Source organism: Amblyomma mixtum, chromosome 9 (genome assembly GCF_055824585.1).
Source record: "Amblyomma mixtum isolate Tamu chromosome 9, ASM5582458v1, whole genome shotgun sequence".
In the NCBI taxonomy this organism is placed as follows: Eukaryota; Metazoa; Arthropoda; class Arachnida; order Ixodida; family Ixodidae; genus Amblyomma; species Amblyomma mixtum.
Window position 1 is genome coordinate 77,967,659 of NC_143020.1, and position 22,911 is coordinate 77,990,569.

Below are 22,911 nucleotides of genomic sequence, written 5' to 3' on the forward strand. Positions count from 1 at the left end.
TTCCTTTTACAGTATCTTTGTTCCACGGTAATCATCTTCTGGTCGCGCATTCAACCGGTCTCGCCTCTTGCCACGTAATTCTCCATCCGCGGTAACCTGTTCTTTTGGTAACTACCTGCCGGTTCCGCATTGCTCCTTCCGCTCCATACTCTACTTCCAAGGTAACGAACCACCTTCAATCCGCGGTAACCATCTTGCACTTGCAGGTTACTCCACTTGCTGCATATCCTCCTCTTTTTATGCGGTAATCGCTTACCGTTGGTGCATTCTCCCCTCACTCCATACCTTCTTCCACGGTTACCCACCTCCTCCTCTCCCCTCTGTGCTCCAAGCCTCTGGTTAAGCAGACTACTCCTACTAATCACAGAGTCGAAGGAACATCCCTTTGACAGCTTTCCCTGTTAAACAATTTGAGGTTGGAAGACTTTTATGTTCCGACGAATGAACAAATTAAGTACAAAACGAATTAACAAAGCTTATTGAGATTAATTCTCATGCAACGAATGTGAAATGTATTTGTTTTGATTTCCATTTGTGAATTTTTCAGCGCACTACCACTCCACATCTTCCAGCCGGGAATTTCGACAGAGGAGCTGGAAGTTCGGTGGTGACCACACAGCCTTCGAGCGCAATGACAGGCGCGGTAAGTGACAATGATTCAAATATAAAATAATTAGGAGTGATCGGTATCCCGACAATGTTGCCGTGCAGAGGTTGTAGAGCATACATAAAAGCTACATCGAGTGTGAGCTGGTGGAACACGCCTGAAATGGCGACAAGTATTGCTGAATATCCCTGGCGATAGCTTGCTCTAATACTGTAGTCCATCATCACGTCTAGTTCATAAAATGACTGTTTCACTCCAAGCTTTTGTTCACAATATGGGTAGGCAAGGAGGAGACTGGGCGGGAGTGACGCAAAAGCACTTTAAAAGCAGTTAAATGCCAGATGAACGAATCGTGTATTATGTTTCACGTTTCCTTCAGAAACGTGAAATTTTACTCAATATTATGTCTAAAACATTGTTCTGCTCAAGTATCCATTGGCTCGGCCCTCTCGCCTTATCTTCAAGGTAATGTAGACATCGTAGACGGCATCCTAAGCGAAATGCGAAGCGTTGCGCTTGCGTTTGTAGTTCACCCGTTCACCATAGTGCACACGCTTTAGTGAGTCAAGAGTGCAAGGCTAAAAAAACACTGAAACTCTTTTGGCGTCCTGAGGCCGCTGCGCTTTAAAGCGATCTGCACTTTGAGCAACCTAGCTCGGGTTTGCCTATGGGAAGCGCGACACATGGCGATTGATCAAATGCATTAAAGTACTTTTAGCAAGCACCGAAACTGCTGCCTTAGATCACGCCTCATTTTCCGCGAGATGAGAAAACAGAGATGAGAGGCGCTGGACCTGACGAATGCTATTGCAAACGAAATTCAGTACATCTGGGGACAAGCACTGTTTAATACCGCTGACGTATTTGCGAATTGTAAGCATAACCCAGGGTAAAGTTGTGAATTTGTACATGCGTGATGCTTAAGATATACCATGTGCTGAAATCTCGCCTATAAGTAGCAGAGCTCACCATAAGGCCCTTCAATTACGGTTGATATCTTTTTTGTAATTTAGGGGGGCATCTTACGACGCAATTTTCTTTGATCAGGGCCGGGTACTAGTAGTATTTTGGAGAAATGCATCCCATAACTGGACATTTTCGTTGAGTTATTTTTACAAGAGTTGGCCAACTGTTGCTGAGGGAGACGAACTGGACATACCAGTGGTTTCTACTTTCGCAATAAATTCCTAAATTGCAAGCTTCGAAACGAAAATCTTTAGCATACAAAGATATCTTTAAGTCTCCTGTAGTTACTGCGTCGAGCAATTTCTTATCTCGCAGCTCTGCATGAGGTGACATATTGCATGATTCAAGATGTGCTTCCGGGGTGAAAATATTGGAGAATATGCGGTGTTCTCCGAAATGAAGACCCTACACTCGCTACAACTTTTTTGGCAAGGAAGGGAAAGTGAGATTGGTGGAGAGTCTGTATAGGAGTAACTCCGCCAATATAGTACAAACAGCGTCATTTGAAACTGGGACGCACAGAAACAATCAAGGACGAGGCTTCGAGCGCTCGTCCTTGTGTGCCCTGGCTTCTGCTCCGCCGCTAGTTCCGCCGCAGAAAGGCCACGAGGCCATTCCTCGATTCGCGTTCGTTTCGCTCCGTTGATGATACAGCTCGCATCATCTACCGAGTCATTGCGTAGCTGCACGCACCAAAGTGTTCTGTTGGAATAAAAAAAGCGTTTACCCGCATCTGTAACATTTAAAATAGCCTGTTATCTTGGAAATGAGCTTTGAAGAACGAGTAACTATGTTCAAGAGGAACCAAATAACTGCTACCAAGGTCTAAATTCCTCTCCGTGAAACTAAAGAGAGTGTTTTGCCTCCATTGTTTTGCCTGTATTGCCTGTAAAGTTTGCAGGAGACTACGCACTTTGCGTCGCCGGAAGGTCGCTATGAAGCTGTTTATCGATAAAGTACGCACGTTTTCCTCTGGACCCTTGAAACACACACGCATGGACACGAAAATTCTGGACGAAATGTTCTCTTCGCTTTCTATTGAAGCCTCTCGAACCTGCTTATGTAGTGATTACATCATCGCTTTTCTCACACGCAGCGCACGCTAAGACAAACATCAGGGTGGAGATATAGAACGAAAATCTTCATACAACTGTCGATTTCTCATGGGTATGGCGCCCCCACACGACAGCCGCGAGGTTAGAAACGTGCGTCGTAGGAGCAGAGGACAGAGAGAATGTGTCACACTACACGGGCTACCGTAATGCTGGTAGGAGCCAAAATGGTGCACGAAGGCCAGTGGAAGACGGCAGCGGAATAGTTGCCTTCCGTATGCATGTTTGAAGCCAGTACTCGATTAACATACAACGAGAAAGACTTGCATAAAAAGGAACTCAAATTTTCTTAAGTACCAATAGAAGCATTTATGGCGGTAGTAGGGCAGGTAGCTGAGTGAATATTCGGCTTGTCGACTAAGAGTTCGAGATTATGCCCTTGCTTCAGCTGCCTCCTATAGGAGCTGTAGTAATCGCTACGCTGTTTTGAAAATGCAACCACAGTGGACAATTGAGATCTCAATATTGTCGGTGATCGACGTACCCTTCGACAGACTTGGTCTCCGACCTGTATGTTGCAGAACAAGGGTGACGACGTTACCAGGGCTAACGAATGGACGTCGTTCCAGTCAGAGACCTTAGGCGAGCGACGCTTGAAAATTGTCTTAGCAGAATCTCTCACGAGCGGTGTTGGGCAGATTGACTGAGCGACAAGAGCTTCATGGTGATATGACAATGCCTCCATAGCTATGCTGTTACCATACTTTTGCCAGAAAAATGGTAAACAGGCGTCTCCATTTCATAGTGTTACGGTGCTCAGTCGTACCACGACGAGGCCATCGCTCTGGTGTGGTGCTCTGCACGGCGTCGGCGTTGAAACTGGTTATGGTGCAAGCTTCCTTATGCTTGGGTCTGCGGTCTGTCGCAGCTGACAAAGTCACCGTGAGAGTTTTGTGGAATGAAAATGAGTTTTTGCAACGAGGGCGAATAGTGTTAGCGAGCTCTTTTTGCCCATAGGCATTAAAGTCGATGACATTTTACATTGCTGTATGCGCATGCTATGAGCTCAAAACGCGGATGCTACGCGTTCTCAACTGCAGCGACGGCCGAGCGTTTTCCACGCGCCTGATCACTCGTCGGTGTCACAAAAAATATTTTAATACAAAAGTTGGTTGAAAATTCATTTCTGTTCGCATCGCTGTACGCAAATGGAGTCAAGGGAAGAATGCCTTGAGCGGCATATGGAGGGCTATCGAGCATTCCCGGCGCCGATGACACTCATCGGCACGTTTCATGGAGTTATAGCAGGCCAAGACAGAGTAAATGTGCTGCTGTTGCAAAAGGCAAGACACTGCCCTGCCGTTTCAGCGAAGTGTAGAAAGCGCCTTATGTTAAGCAAACAATGATCAGTGGCTTCATTGCTGCGCACAGATATGTAAACAAGCAGTCGTTATGAGTAGCTGTTACCGTCATTGCCACTTTAATCAATCAGTTTTGTGCTGGCAGGATAGACAGTTCTGGAGCATCATTCCTGAAAGTTCGTTTAGTTTACACAAGAATTGTTTTCAAAACAAACTGCGTGAGCAACAGATGTCACAATCAGCAGCAGAAACACACAGGAAGCTGGATCTGAAGAGACAGCAAGCCTGTGAGCAAACTGTAGACACCGATTGCATTTGTTTTGGGCATGCTATTGGGCGTTATGGCGTTTTGTTGTGACAAATAAATTGAAGCCTCTCTCCCGAATAACAATGCTTTCTGACACGTATTACATTGCAGCCGGCGCTTATTCGCCACATCGTGGCCATATGACAGACGCGGCCCTTGGCAGCGTTTTCTGCCCCCTCAACTCATTGCAATACGGCCTTTTTATCTCTCATGGTAGACCCTGCTTTTAACTGCGTTTAATTACATGCACCGTCAACGCCGTTTTTGATGGCGTTCTTTATGCATTTCTGATGTCATCGACGGAGCGCGCCACCTAACAGATGGCTGCCTAGTGTCGGCGCTAGGATTTCGTGCGGACACAGTTCGCGCGCACAAAAAGGTTTGGATCGGAATGGCCACGCTCTTCTGTCCTGCGTGCCTGTTACCTCAGGCATTCAAAATAGGCGGTTGCTGTATCGATTTTACACTCATAATACGCACTGTCTCGACTATTGTCAATGTTAGCAAATATATGCCTATAAGTGGCGTTCAGGCCGGACAAAACCATAGGTAAAGACGCTTTGAGCCATCTGGAGGTTCCAGTCCTCTAAGGCGTCAGTAATGCGTCATCCCGATTGCGCCTTCAAGTGCCATGAGTTTCAAGAGTGTTTGCCTGCTCTAAACTGCTCCCTTTGCCAAGGAGTGTTGTAGGCGGACCACAAGATTCTTCTTGTTACTTTCGTATGGTAGCCCTACAGCTCTGAACAAATGAACGTCAAAAGTCAGTATAGATATATAATGCATTCTTACATACAAGCAAGTTTTACAGCTAAGTCTTCCTGATAAAGACCAACAAAATACATGCTCATCTTCATGCAACATACCCTTTCGTCTGAAAAAAAAAATATTTCCACGATCACCCGTTAAATTTTAGAGATCTCATCATCATCACCCTTCTCTTATTACCCTGCACCAGAAGTGCCTTTTGAAGTGGTATGTACGTGCCCGATACCCCTGCCTTGAGCTATGAACACTCAATGGATGGCGTCGTTGAATTCCTGTTTATTCTTGCTTTCCTTTGACTCGGACCCATTATCCTATTGCTGGCATCGTCTTGGGCTTGCGAGCATGCCATTGACAGTAGAAAGTAGGAAACAAATCGAGTACATGAAAGTTCACAGGGATATGGACACCACAACATATAGTAAAATGGAGATCAATGTGAGAGCGTATTTTCCTGCGGTGGGTACCAATTGGTTAAGGATAATGATGAGACCAATAATTATTTCTTTAATACATATTACTGTTTAATCGTGAATGTTGCCTTCTTGCAGGTAGATTCCATTGCAATATTTCATCTCCTCAGTAACAAAATTACCCTACGTAGATCTACTGATTTCATGTAGTTGATCTCGTATGTGAACAGTATTTGCTAGTTTCCTTGCTACCGACTTTAGGCGAAAAGAATTGCACATGGTAGTGGTTCTTTACTCTCCTAGTATTCTTAGGGAAAGTGCTGAGCAGCAGCTATAAATGCCTCCCAAATAGACTCGAACTCATTCTATTTTTTGTTTTTTTTTGGCGATACCAAAGCCTTGAGTAACTTCAAGGCAATGACATATTCAGCTATCGGAACCCATAGCTCGCTACATTTCATTAATATAGTGTATGCGCAAGGCAGCTATTATGGACCGACCTTGTCTTGAAATTTTATTTTGTGGCTATACTATGCCTTTCCTGATGCTCAAAGGTAGGCCCAACATGATGCTGAGCCCATCCTTTTTTCTGTAACCTAATTCTCACCTAGTTAACACGTTGGTTTTCAAAGTGTGGTTTAGTTTTACGACAGCTCTTAACTGCATTCAACCTCAATGAATAGAGCAATACTTGAAAAGAAACTGTGAATTGCGCCGATTTGAGACTTTGTTGTAGAAACATGACCCGAAACGCCGGTCATTCTGCACCCAAAAAACGAACGCTCTTGTACAAAAGCCTAAAAGTTTTAGACTAAAGGAGGTTGTCTGGTCTTAGTTGTCTGAATGGTTTCCCAAATATCAGCGCAGACACGATTCTTAGGGGAGCATAGGTCGTGATGATGATTCAGTGTTGGGTTATTTGCCATTACCTTAAACTCTATTATAGGATATCTAGTCAACCACTTAACCTTTTCAGGGCCTTCGCATACGGATTCGCCTTTCACCGGGTTGGAGCCTAGCGGCAAGATATCATCACTGGTTTGAACTAACATTGCCACAACTTCTGCAGCATGAGGTTCTGTCGGCAAGATTGTGGCCGTATGAAGCGAAAACTCTCTGCGGCCCTTCACGTCAGACATGCGCAATTCACAATGACTACAGACAAATGCCTTTGCCCGAATACCAACACTGCTCACCAGAAGAAGGGCACTGTGTCTGTGGAGAGAAGTTTTGCTACTCGGGCATCGACGACTACGACTGCTATGACTAATAATGCAGGAGTTCTATGGGCTCCCCTCGTAAAGCCATTTCGGCTGAACCATTAATTTCCCGTAACGGCGAGATAGGCATGGATGAATGTGCTGGTCTGCGCTAAGCTTTGAGCATAAGGTCAGGATAGCAAGAAACCGAAGAAAGAGAACCGTCACCAGCCGTTCGAAGATCAACTCGACAACTGACAGCACCAAATGTTCTACAACTTGATAAAAGCAATTAAGGAGCATTCTAATCTTGTTTACAAGACAATCTTGTGGTTAAAAAGTAAGCTCTCTAAGCTATGAATGGCCAACTGCCCGAAAAATATACCTTTTATTCATTTTTCACTGCGGACACTAGCACGTTTTATTTGGTTTTTTAAGACGTTAAAAAGGCTTAGCAACGTGGAAAGGCTATAGAATAAGGAATATGACCAAGGCTAAAATAAATAAATGATAGAACAAATCTGTGAGTCGTTCTTTAGCGTACCTCTCTTTTTCCACCTGCCGGTGCCAATTCTACAGTAGCCCGGAGGACTACATTTTTATGACTCCACGTGCTCGGTCGGAATTTAGTGTTGACACCTTCTGCATTTTGGCTAAATATGGTAAGTGACAAGCGCTAGAAACCTGTAGTCGTTTTGTGTTTGATATGCTAAATAAAGCTTTCAGCTACGCGCGAACAATCAAAGTTTGCAATGGCGCTTCATCATAAGCCACCAGGGAATCCCACCAGGTAGATTACATGTCATCAAGCTTTAGCCATAGAAGACCACAAATGAGTGTAAGAAAGTAAGCACCATAGTCACCTTCCGGGAACCCGATTTTATTAAAGGCAGTATAATGGGCCTCAAAGCAAAAGAACTAAGGGTACATGAAAGAGAAAATTTACCCTCTACTACAGTCCTTGGACAGTAGTTAAAGAAGATTGTCAAGAATAGTTGATTTTTGTAAAGAAAAGTTCAAAATAATCTACAGGAACGTCATTATCATCATGGCGGGAGAAGTAAATATTATAGAACAAGTGCTAAACATCTCAGCTTTTTGACCAAGATGTCGATAGTGAAAGATTTATAGTGATTTATGAGACCAAAAGTCTTCAGCAAACATTGTCAAAAAAATGCAGGCCTAATCGCAAGAAGACCACTAGGTTATTACAGTGCGCAGGAGATATAAAGGTTCAAGCGCCCAAGAACGACAAAAACCGCTGAACAGTTTTCTTAACAGTGTTACTTTTCGCATAGAGGCATATAGCTGAAAATGGCCATGCTTACAAATGAAAAAAAAACGGTTTCTTTGGCATACGTGCGTTAAATCAGGCCTGTCATGTGGCCGAAGTGAATCCCGTGACGACGGACAATTTTAATTTGAGAATAGTTACCAATAGAAAGCTGGATTTATTCTTTTAGCACCAAGAAGCATTCCCATATATTCTGCAAACCACCCTCAGACAAACTATTTTCCAAGAAGCTGCTACTGCTGTACTCTTTCGCGAAGGTTAGCCGCGGTGGCTCAGTGGTTATGGTACTTGGCTGCTGACCCAAATGAGGTGGATTCAATCCCGGCCGTGACGGTCAAATTTCTATGGAGGCCAGATATTAGAGGCGCGTGTGCAGTGTGATGTCAGAGCGCGTTAAGGAACCCCAGGTGGTCGAATTTTCCGAAGCTATTCACTACGGTGTCCATCATAGCCTGAGTCGCTTTGGGATGTTAAACACCAATTAAACCAATGAACTATCTAAGTAATCTTTCGCTAGGAACTCAGTGCCAAAGTAAAGTATAGTTACTCGTACAAAGTCGCAAATATTTTCTGCCAATATTGAAAAAATTCTGGCAGCCGAATCATTTTCAAGCAATGAAATCCGATGTATCAAAAGTATTTCCGACATAAGGCAGGCCAAGAGCACATCGCATGAAATACAGTGCAAACATATATTGGCGTGCACTTATAAAGAGACTGTCGGCATCGAGCGCATACTTGAACTTGTTGAGAGCTTTGTGTTTCAAACGATACCTGTCCAATTACACTTGGTCGGTGCGACGAATTTTTTCTAGAATGCTCCCATCGTTACGAAAGTGGAAGGGCACAGAATTCGTGTCCTTTAGCGGTTTTTCGATGCAGTGAAATTGTGAACCACAGTGACATTTTGAACCACAAATGCCGGCTAATGAATGATGCGAACCTCAGCTGTGCTTTCTTTTATTTTTCAGGTATGTCACGATGAGTCAAGGGATGTGGATCCTTTGCTTCAATCGCCCGGATGTAACGGAGCGAATGCTTCGCAGGAAGCTATGTGCAGTGCAGCCGCAAAAGATCTTGAACAATCACAAGCCTCTTGCTCTTGGTTCTGCTGTTAAGAAATATGCAAATAACACTGTCTTGTGCACTTTATATTACGTCAAGAAAGCCCACCACAACAATCAATTTTTCGAGAAAGCATGCACTAATAAAATGAACAAACTCCGAGCACAGCCTGAAACTATTTCAGAGAGGTGATCTGCACGGGGTAATTTTGTTGTTTCTCAATTTTGACTCAAAACACTGCACTTGTCTGTACAGAAAGATTACGCCATGTCCTCTCTACAATCTATTACTATATCGGAGAGTACGTTGATGCCATTCTTCTTTTCCCAAGTGTCAGTTCTGCAACCTTGTGGCGGACAATAACCATCACAGCTATTCGTAGGGAGTGCCGAACATTCCGATTCCAAGAGGCTTCAAAGAAAACAAATTTGTGCTATGTTTAGACGTTCAGTTCTTTTCCTCACGGTGGAAAGAAATCTGATAGTCAATGGCTCCATTTAAAAAGACCCAGAAGTAATTTCGATGTGGAAATTCTAGCGGAAAACATGTGCAGAGGGGTTAATTGCGGGTATTCGAGTAAAATTTGAGATATCTGCATAGACCTTATAATTTAGAAATAATTTTAAAACTCGCTGCTTGCAGTAGCTCGCAACCAATTGGGGAGCCACACCTCATTGCGCATCCCCTACTCTGATGACGTCAGTGGGCAGAAGAGCCAGCCTTCAAGGTCGCATCCAGATGGCGATCTCCAAACCTAAGGTTGCATGTGCTTGGTTCTGGGATTTCACGTGTTGGGATGCACAAGAGTCAGGGTTGTAAGATGCCGATGAAAGGAGGCCAGCCTGTGTCGATACTTTCTAAAAGACAGCAGCACCGTTCAAGTAGTAAAATGACTACGACGGGGGAAATAATGACAGCTAGCACGTCATGAGCCATATATTTCCCGTCAGGAGCTCTTAGGAAGACCAGCAATACCAGTGCCCGGCTTCATACGTCGGCAAAACAAAAAACCTCCACCAAAGTATAAGGCAACACAAAAATGACATCCGGCTACTGAATTCAGAATCCAACCCCCTCGGCGAACACTGCCAGCGCGCCTACCACCGAATAGCTTTCGAGGAGGTGAGCGTCTTGTCCGCGGAGCCAAACATGTTCAAGAGGCGACATGTGGAGTCATGGCACATCCGGCTCACAGAGGCGGCGATGAATAAGGCTCCATGAACGCTCCCCTTCGCGTACGTTAGTGGACTGCGCCACGTGCTAACAAAGGGAGAGCGAAGGCAGCACCCACACTTTAGACACTCCTGAAGAAGGGAGCGAGTTGGTTCTGAAACGTTGGGCAAAATTAAAATATTGGTTGTCGAAAGTTTTTTCTCAACTTTCTCAAGAACGCCACCAGACGGACTTCTGTCGAAAGTGTTTTTGTTAAAATTAGGAAAGAACAGAACCGGAAACATCGCGGCTAACTGTGAACTTCTTGGCGGATTTCGGACGATCTGCTGCGCTGTAAACACGAAGGACAGCCTTTTCAGCCACGGCGCACATTCGATGTTGCCATCCCTAAACTTCAGTGTGCACTCAGGCTGCTCTTCAGCTTTTATTTGATTCTTTTCTGCTTGTCATCTCATCCTGGCCTTCCCAACAGAGAGCCATCACGTGTCAATAGTGAGAGGACATTTCACGTGTGTGTCTTCAGTTTGCTGTTGAGGAAACTGACCGCGCCCCAAGTGTCCTAACAGTATTGACGCCAGAGCCGGGGTGAAAGTCGGGGACCTGGGGCCACCGCTTCTTTCTCTCCTGCCGAGCCAACAATCAGGTTCTCGCCTTCTTTATTGGTTGCTCAAGTCATCAAATACAGCGTGCGTCGGCCGCTGCTGTGGCGCTCTTTATTTATCTCAGGGCGCCTGTACATGAAACGTGCTATAAGATAACAGAGTAGGCTCATTCGATGGGTATAAAAGATAACGAAATTGCTTCAAACTAAGAAATGAGAATCCTTCGGCCTATTTTTACAGGAGGCTGTAAACAATAACAAATTCACTCCATCCTTCCTGACTACATCAAGCAATTCTGTAAGTTGGAAACCCTGCTATGTTCAGCAATACTGCCTTGTTCGACGGCGATGAATATGTTCTGAAACAGTTAAGTGCTGGGCTACTTTTTATTTTGTCACCACAATGATCTAATTTAACAACGCAGAGGCTAAACTCCTTTCTTGTCTTGTGTGATAACATACTGCTTGCTAGTTTACAAAGTTCCTTTGTAAGGTTGCGCCTGCTGCAAAATTCTGTAGATATCAATTCACATGATTCAGGCTCAATAAAAAACTTGTCGAAAGTGCCATGGTCTTCTTTTTCTGTTGTTTTGTCCTTTTCACTTAATTAAATTAATGTGAAATGGGTATTATGTCCCAGTCGAAACGTGTGCCTTCACCACCGATGCACCAGCGCACATCGCTTTGCGGTCATGTAGTTCATATTCCGATCCATTAATTTCGTCCCAACTAGCTAGCAATTTTAATTACATAGAGTAACTGTACTGCACTAAGTCAGCTTCAACCAGCGCCATAACTTCTCATGTGCTAGAAAATCTTAAGCGTATCCACGGGTTTTTCCTTTCACACAAGACATAAACGGGTTCATTTATTCATTCATTTCAGAAGTGATCATTAAGAAATGGTACTGGTAGGCTGGGGAGGTCGTTTCTGTAATCAGAAAAATAACTACCCGGGTACAACTGCCGCAGCTATAAACGAACGCTCGCTTACTACCACGGAACCAGTGGTACCGTGAAGGTGTCAGTCGGCTAAGGACATGTATCTCAGGTAAAACAAAACGCCGTGGCCACACAGCTCGGTTAGAGCAAAGGAGCATAAGCCATAAACTCTCACCCATAGTTGAAAAAAATAACTGGCTGGTGTTGTTCTCAGTGCGCCTTCAAACTCTCTCTTCCATACGTGAAAACTTCGCCTTTGCCAACTCTTTCTCTTTAGGCTTTTCCAAAGCCATGTTATACATTTGTCGAGGCGAAGTACTAGCACCATTTAGACCTTAATTACTGTGATTCAGACTCTTCCAAAACTGCAGGCATGATCTCACATGATCTCATATTTTTTCTGGAATGCAAGTCCGGTGAATCTACTTGGTCATGAGTCTACAATATTGTCACGTTGTAGTGACGGCAGTCCAGCGGTCAAGAAGACACCAGAAATACTTTCAAACGAAGCTCTTTATTTGGGCTGACTTGCGCCCTCAAAAGAACTGAATCACTCAGTGGCGGCGTAAGAAACAAGCGTGCTCGTCAATCGTCGAACTACGAATGCCCGCTGCTCGCGGCATCGTTCAATTTAAAGCCGGCAAGGAAACTTCGAGATAACAGGTCGAGATCATCTAGAGTAATCTAGAAACACGTAGATGCAGCTGTTCATGGCTGCGAACAATCGAGATAAGTCCGGTCGCTTCTCGCGTCACGAACAAAAATGATAACAGCCCTTTCCTGCAGCCTTGAGCGTGAACGAACAAACAATACAATGATACGTGGCATTACCCCCCTTCCAAAGAAGCATCGTCTCGATGCTTTAAAATGAAAATAAACACGGAAAATGAAACTTCGAGTGCTTTAGCGTTCATAATATGGCTTCAGGCGCACGACATGTACGACCTCCGGGCGTGGGCGGCGTCGCTGAGATGCTGTCGTGGCGTCGGGGATGACTTCATAGTCGAGGTCACCGATCCGTCGGAGAACCCTGTACGGGCCAAAGTAGCGTCGCAGCAACTTTTCGCTTAATCCACGGCGGCGAACTGGCGTCCATATCCAAACCCGATCACCTGGCTTGTAATGCGTGTCTCGTCGGCGCAGATTGTAGCGTCGGGCGTCGGTGTGCTGCTGGTCTTGAATGCGAAGCCGCGCAAGTCTTCGGGCTTCCTCGGCGCGATGAAGGTAGGCGGCGACGTCGAGATTGTCTTCGTCGGAAACGTGCGGGAGCATTGCGTCGAGTGTTGTCGTGGGCTTCCTGCCGTATACCAGCTGGAATGGGGTAAACCTGGTTGTCTCCTGGACGGCAGTATTATAAGCGAAGATCACGTAGGGTAGAATGGAGTCCCACGTCTTGTGTTCGGCGTCGATGTACATGGAGAGCATGTCTGCGATGGTCTTGTTCAGACGCGCTGTGAGTCCGTTGGTTTGTGGATCATAGGCAGTGGTCCTCCGATGGCTTGTCTGGCTGTAGTTTAAAATGGCTTGCGTGAGCTCCGCTGTAAACGCCGTTCCTCTGTCTGTGATGAGCACTTCCGGGGCGCCGTGTCGCAGGAGAATTTGTTCGACAAAAAATTTTGCGACTTCTGTTGCGGTACCACTAGGCAACGCTTTTGCTTCGGCGTAGCGGGTCATGTAGTCGGTGGCCACGATGATCCACTTGTTTCCTGATGAAGAGGTCGGAAAGGGGCCGAGGAGGTCCATCCCTATTTGCTGAAAGGGCTTAGTTGGCGGTGGTATGGGGTTCAGGAGTCCGGCTGGTCTAGTCGGAGGCGTTTTGCGTCGCTGACACTCACGGCACGTTTTCACGTAATGGGAAACGTCGGTAGCTAGCCGTGGCCAATAGTACTTCTCCTGGATGCGGTGCAACGTGCGAGCGATCCCGAGATGTCCTGCAGTCGGCTCATCATGACATGCCTGCATAATTTCTTGCCTGAGATTTTTGGGCACGACAAGAAGATGCACTGTCCTGTTCGGCGCAAAGTTCTTCTTCAGGAGGACATTATTGTGAAGGACGAAGGACGACAGTTGCCGCTTGAACCCTCGGGGAGGCGATGCGGTCTTGCCTTTCAGATAATCAACTAGGCTTTGCAAGTCAGGATCCGAGTGCTGCTGCTGCGCGAAACTGCTGGCGCTTACCGGTCCTAAGAAAGCGTCGTCGTCTTCCTCTTCGGGTGCTGCGTCGACAGGAGCTCGTGACAAGCAGTCTGCATCGGAATGCTTGCGGCCAGATTTGTAGACTACAGTTATGTCGAATTCTTGAAGACGCAGGCTCCAACGAGCAAGGCGGCCGGAGGGATCTTTCAAATTGGCCAGCCAGCACAGAGCATGGTGATCACTCACAACCTTGAATGGTCGTCCGTATAGGTAGGGGCGAAATTTGGACGTGGCCCAAATAATGGCGAGGCATTCTTTCTCTGTCGTCGAATAGTTGGCTTCGGCTCTCGACAGTGAACGGCTAGCGTACGCGATAACTTTCTCCTGTCTGCCATTTTTCTGAACGAGGACCGCTCCTAAGCCCACGCTGCTTGCATCGGTATGAACTTCGGTTTCGGCGTTTTCATCAATGTGCCCGAGCACAGGAGGGGACTGTAAGCGGCGCTTCAGCTCGTTGAAAGCTTCCTCTTGTGGCCTTTCCCATTTAAAAGGCACGTCAGCCTTGGTAAGTTGAGTCAAAGGTTCAGCGATGCGCGAAAAGTTCTTGACGAATCGTCGGTAATAAGCGCACAATCCAAGAAATCTGCGTATAGCCTTCTTGTCATTAGGCTGTGGAAACTCTGCGATCGCAGCCGTCTTCTGGGGGTCTGGGCGAACTCCATCCTTGCTTACAACGTGACCAAGGAACAGCAGCTCCTCGTAAGCGAAGTGGCACTTCTCTGGTTTCAGTGTCAGGCCTGAAGACTTGATCGTTTCCAGCACTATCCGAAGCCTTCTGAGGTGGTCTTCAAAGCTTGAGGAGAAGACAACAACGTCATCTAAGTAGACTAGGCAAATCTGCCACTTCAAGCCTGCGAGCACCGTATCCATTACTCGCTGGAACGTCGCTGGGGCAGAGCAGAGGCCGAATGGCATCACCTTGAACTCGAAGAGTCCGTCTGGCGTGATGAACGCAGTCTTCTCGCGATCTCTTTCGTCGACTTCAATTTGCCAGTAGCCGCTCTTCAGGTCCATCGATGAGAAGTACTTAGCGTTGCACAGCCGGTCCAGTGTATCGTCGATGCGGGGGAGGGGGTGTGCTCGGGGTGTGCCCGCTGCTCGCGGCATCGTTCAATTTAAAGCCGGCAAGGAAACTTCGAGATAACAGGTCGAGATCAACTAGAGTAATCTAGAAACACGTAGATGCAGCTGTTCATGGCTGCGAACAATCGAGATAAGTCCGGTCGCTCTCGCGTCACGAACAAAAATGATAACAGCCCTTTCCTGCAGCCTTGAGCGTGAACGAACAAACAATACAATGATACGTGGCAATATTACAACTCTATTACTTTCCTCCTAGATAGCAGCTACTATCCCTTTTGAAGCAGTCCCCAAAACATGATGGGAACTACTAAGTATACCGGCAACCTTTGCCGAGGTTGAATAACTTAGTCGAAAAATATCGCAAGATTGAAACTGCCATCTCCCTAATCAACACACATACTTACTGACTCCGAAACTTAACTATATCACCACCAAAGGCGAAACCGATCTTCTGCGCAACCAAGCTAAAGTGCACCATTTATTTTACGATCTCCGTCGATATCTTATTGTGAGAGTGTGTGAGACCTTTCTTCGTTCAGTTAGGTTCACGTCTTTAAATCCTGTCACGGCGCCAGTGTAATCGAAACAAACTCATGCCTTTATCTTTCTAGTATTGCCTGCTTCCGACAAAAAGCTCATGTCCCTAGATTTAAAGAGATTTAAATACACTGTCACTGTAGAACAGTTTAATCCGACTAGAATATCATTTCCCAACAAAACCTCCCTTAAAAAATGTTTCTTCATACGCGCACACATAAGACAAAATATGGGCTTCCTTTTAGTTTTTTGTAAGCTAAAGACTGCAATGACCTTCCCACATACATCGCTTTATTAAGAAGCCTCTAGCAAACAATATATATCCGCGAATCTTTGTGCTGCTTGTTTGTTCATTCTTCAAAGCTGCTGGCATGCGGCTTAATCACTTGGTTTGTGATGCAAGACACTACGAGATTTATATCGCTTGATCGCATCCAGGTAAAGCAGATTCTACGTTGTTCTAGAATATGGCAACTATACACGCCGTATCCCGAAGCCAGTTATCAGCTTCAAAATTGAGCACCGCCAAGAGCGGCGGGCATTCTGTTCGACGACCGCTGACCAAGCTTGTCGCTACGCCGCTGCCGAGTCATTCAGTTCTTTGCGGCCGCAAGTCAGCCTAAGTAAAGAGGTTCGTTTATAAGCCGTTTTCTTCGTCTTCCTCTCTCTCCATACTGCGGTCACCACTGCGGAAAAATAATGCATATCGTCGAAGTTAACTTTGAACTGCTAAACGCCCCTGTTTAGAGTTTTCGTGCTAAGCCAAGTAAGGTAAATAACAATTAGGAAATAACGTTGTAGATCATATGCCTCTAAACGTTTACAGAGAAAATATATTTTTTTCTCTTCTGGAGGAGAATCGATTACAAGGTTTGTTTTTACTCCGATGAACAATTGAACAAAACAAGAGGCACCCATCTTGAACTTGTTTTGGCACACTGAGCGTCAAAAGAATAAATCTGTGAAATGTTTACATTTTTCTCTTTTATTTCCAATACAGTGCCCGTCTACTAGCGCACCAGCAACCATCAGTTGGCAGGGCTTCTGGCACTGGGTAAGTACTGTTGACATCTAGTGCAAACTCCATTTTGCGGAGATGAAGAATAGCTCCAGAAAAAAAAAATTACTACTAGGATTGAAGTTCAGAATGGCGCAAAAGACACACACACAGGAAAAAAGGGGATGACACAAAGAGCGCCTACTACCAACTGAATTTATTTCAGAAACACCCTCTTTTATAAGGCAAGACATATCAACCACGAACCGGAAGCAGAAAAAACACATATCATGGTTTGAATTCACATTTCGAAACACCATCGGCAGAAAAGAAAAGCCACAAGAACAAAAAAAAACTAGAACTACACGTGCCCGTCTAAGAAACCCAGCTCCTGGCGGCATAGTTTAATCGATGAAGTGCTAATGCACGTGGACCCAGCTTTCTGTATATGGTATGCTTCTATAATCTCTCTTTCAAATCGCTCCTTGCCTCTGCCGATAAACGTTGCCTGTTCCAGCATCGGTCCGCAATCTCTGCACTCCCTACAGTGATCCGGCAGGTTGCCCCTGTCATTGTTTTTAATTGTTCTTCTGTGCTCGCTCTTCTGTGCTCGCTAGCTGTGCTCGCTAGCTCGCTGTGCTCGCTAGCTAACAACACCATCATACCCGTGTATGATGATAACAGCGATATGTGAATCTCTGCTACAAAGAATCAAGGTCACTTCTAGCGGTGATACGCAAAGCAAGCAGGAAGACAAGAGGCCTGTGGTGGTAATTCCGTACATGCATAAGATAGCGCACAATATCAAGAAGGTAGGGGGTCGATATTGTGTTAATGTGTTGTTTTCAGCACCATGCAAGCTTGCAAAAGTTTGCTCCATGATGAACAGACGACCCCGAAGATGCGCTATCAAACATCAGATACCGTTCACCGAATGCAAGTCCGAAGTCGTGTATCGCATACCGCTCAGCTGTGGATCCGCCTACATTGGCCAGACTGGCCTGTGTTTCAACGAGAGAGCTAGCGAGCACAGAAGAACAATTAAAAACAATGACAGGGGCAACCTGCCGGATCACTGTAGGGAGTGCAGAGATTGCGGACCGATGCTGGAACAGGTAACGTTTATCGGCAGAGGCAAGGAGCGATTTGAAAGAGAGATTATAGAAGCATACCATATACAGAAAGCTGGGTCCACGTGCATTAGCACTTCATCGATTAAACTATGCCGCCAGGAGCTGGGTTTCTTAGACGGGCACGTGTAGTTCTAGTTTTTTTTTGTTCTTGTGGCTTTTCTTTTCTGCCGATGGTGTTTCGAAATGTGAATTCAAACCATGATATGTGTTTTTTCTGCTTCCGGTTCGTGGTTGATATGTCTTGCCTTATAAAAGAGGGTGTTTCTGAAATAAATTCAGTTGGTAGTAGGCGCTCTTTGTGTCATCCTCTTTTTTCCTGTGTGTGTGTCTTTTGCGCCATTCTGAACTTCAATCATGAACCAACTAGCCCCAAAGCAAGTTCTTCTGCAACGCGGTACTACTAGGAGTGCATATGGCAGTACAGGAAAGAAATTTCCATTCCTCCCAAAGGTTTTTCGCGAACGGAGAAAATATCTCCCCAAAGAACCTATTATACCAGTGGAGATATCTTCGAGTCGTACTGATGTGCAATTGTCTTGAATTGCGGCGCAATGCCCAGGCACCCTGTGTGCCCACGCAAACTTTGTGATTCGCTGTAGACGGTGCTTAGCAAATTCCTAAACCGCCTAGAGTTGGCTAGGCTAGAAGCAGACGGAACGGGGGATGCCGGAAGACTGAAGAAAGTTTATTCTCGGCCATGGTACGAAAACATTTATACAGGTTGATCACGTACCTGTGCGCTGGGCACTTAACGACGCCGTGGATGCAAGGGTGGGCGCTTCGTATACTCACAACTCTTGGTGGTGGTCCTCACGAAGGATCGCATGACGACTCGGAGGCCACACGGTGTACTTTCTTCGTCGCAGCTGGTTCGCCGTCTAGGTACATTTTGTACCTAGACGGCATAGACAACTGGGACAAATAGAGTCCCTGCTTATCTGCTACAGACGTGGCTCCTTGTGACTTAAGCATATCTATCTTGCTCAGTTCTTTTGGAAAAGGAGCGTCTATTTGTTCGTCTTGTGGGGAAAATGCAAAGTTCAAGAATAAATGGAATCACTCTAACGATGTGCGAAAACTGCAAATGCAATAATGTCAGGTAGCACGGACCGGCTGGAGGGCTTTAATTCCGAGCAAATAATTCACAGACGGAGGCGTCTTCGTTGCGCTTCGTAATGTATGAAATGCGAGCTCTAATCGGACGCAATATTTCTTATCCCTCCCCGTAAAGCACTATATCCATCCAATCCCAAATCCAAACAACTCGCTGAGCGGCCGTTGGGCTAGCAGTAATATTTTTTGTATAAAAGTTTTGCTTTAGAGCAATCCCTCAATAATTTTCTTTCGATTGCCTTCATGCTCGTTATACGTCCTGGCTGGGGCTTTTTATTTTTCAAACATTTTTCCCAGCACCAACATTGCATTTATTTATTTTATTAATACGAGCGTCATGTTGTATGCTTCAATTACAAAACTCTCTTTAATGAAAAGGTTTCAATAAGGACTTCGAGCTATTGTAAACGCCGCTGTTTTCGTCAGGATCCAGATTCTAATTTATAAAAAAAATTCCTCAGGACCCTCAACAAGTTCAGCCAGTGAGAAGTCAGCGCCAGCTCCGAATTTATAGTATCTGTAAATCTAAGATTTCAGTTCGCTTGCTGTGTGGGCCTTTATTGTCTTAAATGGGCGTGCGGAGGTGCCGAGGTGTTGACTAAACAGTATGCGACAATAAACTTTAAGTCGGTTTTATGATCTTCAGACTGGTTCTCGCACATTTATCTTGTGTTTTTAAGCAAGTGAAAGTTACAAATAGTGATGCTTCAACAAAGCACTCAACCTGAACTCTATAGCGCTGGCTCGTAGCACGCTTTATATTCGGCAGCGTTATGACTTTCACTTATTCATCTTTGAATACCACCTCCCTTCGCCACTGCTGCGCTGATCTTGATAATAATCTTGGTGTCGTCAAGTAGCAAGATTGATGAGCAGCTGCCAGTCAACAAAGCATTATATGGCTGGCTGCGACTTTTTAAGAAGGCATTGGCAGTGTTTTTCATGGGTGCCCAGAACAAAGAACTTAATATGAGAGCAGAGGAGTTCATTGAAAAGAAATTTATGGGGAAAAAAGGTTCCCAACCTTATCAAAGAGTGGCAAAAAAATTCGTTTTTTTATATTACGTTTCTATATATTGGTTTTTATTTTTGAGCGCTTTGAAGCTTTTTAATGGTACAGTGAAGACCTTCTCCAGATATACATTTCCGTTCGACAGCCACTACGTCAGCGGCGTTTATTTCAGTAATTTTATCTAAAATTTGGTACCGCTAACATGTGCGGTCAGAAAAAGTCCACGTATTTTCGAAAACAGCTTTTGTGTCGGGTCAAGAAATTTTGAACAAAAATGGCTAAAGAAAAGGCGTTTACATAGGTAAACTCAAAGGAAAACCACGGTGCTTTACGCTTAATAAGCAAGAGCATATACGTATATCAAAGCAACATGCATTGTTTTAATCATTTAGTGTCTTTAGGAAACGGTGTTGGCTTTTTTCAGTCCTTGGACTTGACTTCTTGCAATGCTTGGAATAATCAGCCATGAACATGGACAGTGTAAACTGATTTTGTGTTTGATTTTTTTTCCAGACTAATATGTGTGGGCTTGGGTCAGTTCCGAAGCCAAGCTTTCCAACCTTCCCTTTCTTCTCGACATGGGACTCAGGGGACTGTGGAAAGAAGTGAAATATTACTACTGGGAAGCTTCTGTAAGAAATATTGTATTAATAGACTCTCCGCCCTACATGTAAACGACAAGGATAACTAGTAGTAAATAGCTTGCCTTGCTAGTCTTTATGCATAAGGCCTAAAACCTCAGCAATGCTCCAGCGTCCCAAAAGCTAAAGAGGGAGCAAACATTACACTCAAAGTCCTCTACTGCGCACTTTAGCAGCGGATCCATGTATTTCAACAAGGTTGTAGGAGGTGCGTCCTGCAGATCCCTGCTGAAGAGACAGAATGTGTATAAAGGTGTTCGCTTTCGGAACCAGCCGCATAAGATCCGGAAGCGTTGCCTGGTGTGATGCAATTTGCTCTATAATAAAGCGACAGCATTGCTTAGAAAACTGACTGTTTAATTACGCTCTTATCTTTTGTTTGGCCTTTTTCTAAAAAGCCGCTTGTGTTTCACGAATAAACTGACTACGAAGATGCGCATCCTGGCCTCGGTTTTCATAATCGCCATATCGCTAGCCAAAGCCAAGCATTGAAAGTTCGAAGAGAGCGCATGAGTGATGCTTATGACACATCAGACAAGGGATGGCGTCAATCATCGTATTGAGAGCGTTTCTCAGTTACTGCCCGCACCCGAGGCCAGCACAGTGGCACTAGCTGCGGAGGCTATCTCACTGTTTTCACTCTCGACTTCTGTACCGACGGCACAAAGTTGAACCAGCAGCCCAGCTAGTAGGCCCAATATTGAAAATGTGTTGGCAAAGGCCCGTGCTACAAAGGACCATAGTGAAACCATCCCTTACTATTACTGGGCCGACTACCTGTGCTGCTTGGATGGAGCTTCAGGCCATTTGAGAAGGAGTGCATCTGGCAGCACAGGTAATCACCGGTCGTCTTAAAAAAAATGTGAACAAGTCCACATACTGCACCAAGGAACTAGGGTGCCTCATCGGTTCACGGAGAAGACACAGCACCAAGGACGACATCAGACAGACATACCTGGCTTTACACAGAGATTTAGGAGCCACCGTAAGTATGCGCTGGATCCCTGGACACGAGGGGCATCTTGGGAACGAACAGGCCCATGAGCTGGCGAGGGAGGCTTGTACGCCGGTTTTTCGAGCAATTTGGGAACGAACAGCACCTACAAGCCTCATTTCTGCGCAGATAGTTATTCGGGAGGCTGTGTACCAGCTGTGTCAGACAAAACTTGAAGAAATGCTCAAAAATAGGATTTTGAGGTAAAAATACGGCTTTTTTGGTGATAGCTACACTACGCCAGCCGCTTCACGTCTTCAGCATGATCGCGCTTTCATCGTGGGTGCACCTCGGCCATGCTCGCACCTGGGTGAACACCCGAACCGCACCGTACACGAAGGGAGGGAGTGGGAGTCAAAAGAAGAAACAGAAAGAAGCGCCGTAATGAAGAAAATGAATTTGAGGGAAATAAATTAAGCAGTAGCTGTCTCACATATCTTGGTGGACACCTATCATCCGTTTGATGACGTCAGAGATTGCCCAAGTAAATAATCAGTAGCATTACACCGCTAAAGCATAGCGAAGCCTAAGCGTAGTCATGGCCTGTAGCTCGTGACGCCCTAATTAATGACGTAGGAATTTTTCTGTCATTTCTGTTTACACCTGAACCGCACCGTACAAGAAAGGAGGAAGTGGGAGTGAAAGAAAAAAGAGAAAGATTGGCCGTAATGAAGGAAATGAATTTGAGGAAAGGAAATTACGCAGTAATTGTCTCGCATATCTCGGTGGACACCCGTCATCCGTTTGTAGAGAAAGAGAAGTGGGAGTGAAAGAAGAAACAGAAAGAGGGGCCGCTATGAAGAAATTGAATTTGAGTAAAGGAAATTGCGTAGTAACTGCGAATCCGCGCCGAAGGACAAAGATGAAGGAAGGCCCATCGAAACGCAGCGGCGAAAGACTGACTTTGCAATTCGACTCATCAAGTTCCATACGGCATGCTGTTGCTATCGCGTCACTCTAGGTTTAGCCAGACATAAACCACAGCCAATTTTTCAGCATAGCCAACCAACGTGGTTGCCACCACGGAAGAACGGAAAAGCTATTGTCGCTATGCGACCTATTATCTAGATCCAGGATCTCTTGTCAAGTTGTAAATCCAGATGGACTTTAATTGTCCCCGTCAGCTGTTTACCAGGTTAATGGAAACAAGATATCGATGGTTACTTAGGTTTTCATCGTTACCTCTCACCCACAAAGTTCTCGGTCCAACCGCCTGAGTATTTCTTGTAAGCACGCTGTGCTGTCAGTGTCGCGATTTTGTCACTCCACATGGCACCCTTCCTTATTCGAATTTGCAAACTTCTTATGCACAGAAGAAAGATCGCGCTCTGCAGGCGTGTCGTCATTTTCTAGCACCAATAGATACGCCTCTTGCACGGTCCGATTGCGCAAGGTGTGCAAGTTTGGTGAATGAAATTCTCGGCAAACAAAGGCTAAAATTATCCACAAATCGCTGGGGTCCTG

The 22,911-nt window shown here is 45.4% G+C and overlaps 1 protein-coding gene across 4 annotated transcripts in view; it reads left to right on the forward strand.

The window, feature by feature from the left end:
- LOC149329805 (uncharacterized) overlaps window positions 1-22,911 on the forward strand; it is a 105,426-nt gene that overhangs the window by 44,218 nt on the left and 38,297 nt on the right. For all 4 annotated transcript variants that reach the window (XM_089560473.1, XM_089560471.1, XM_089560472.1 and 1 more), the window contains 2 exons: window positions 548-643; window positions 16,558-16,611. In XM_089560473.1, the coding sequence (XP_089416599.1) occupies window positions 548-643; window positions 16,558-16,611 (150 nt within the window). The remainder of the gene's footprint in view (window positions 1-547; window positions 644-16,557; window positions 16,612-22,911) is intronic.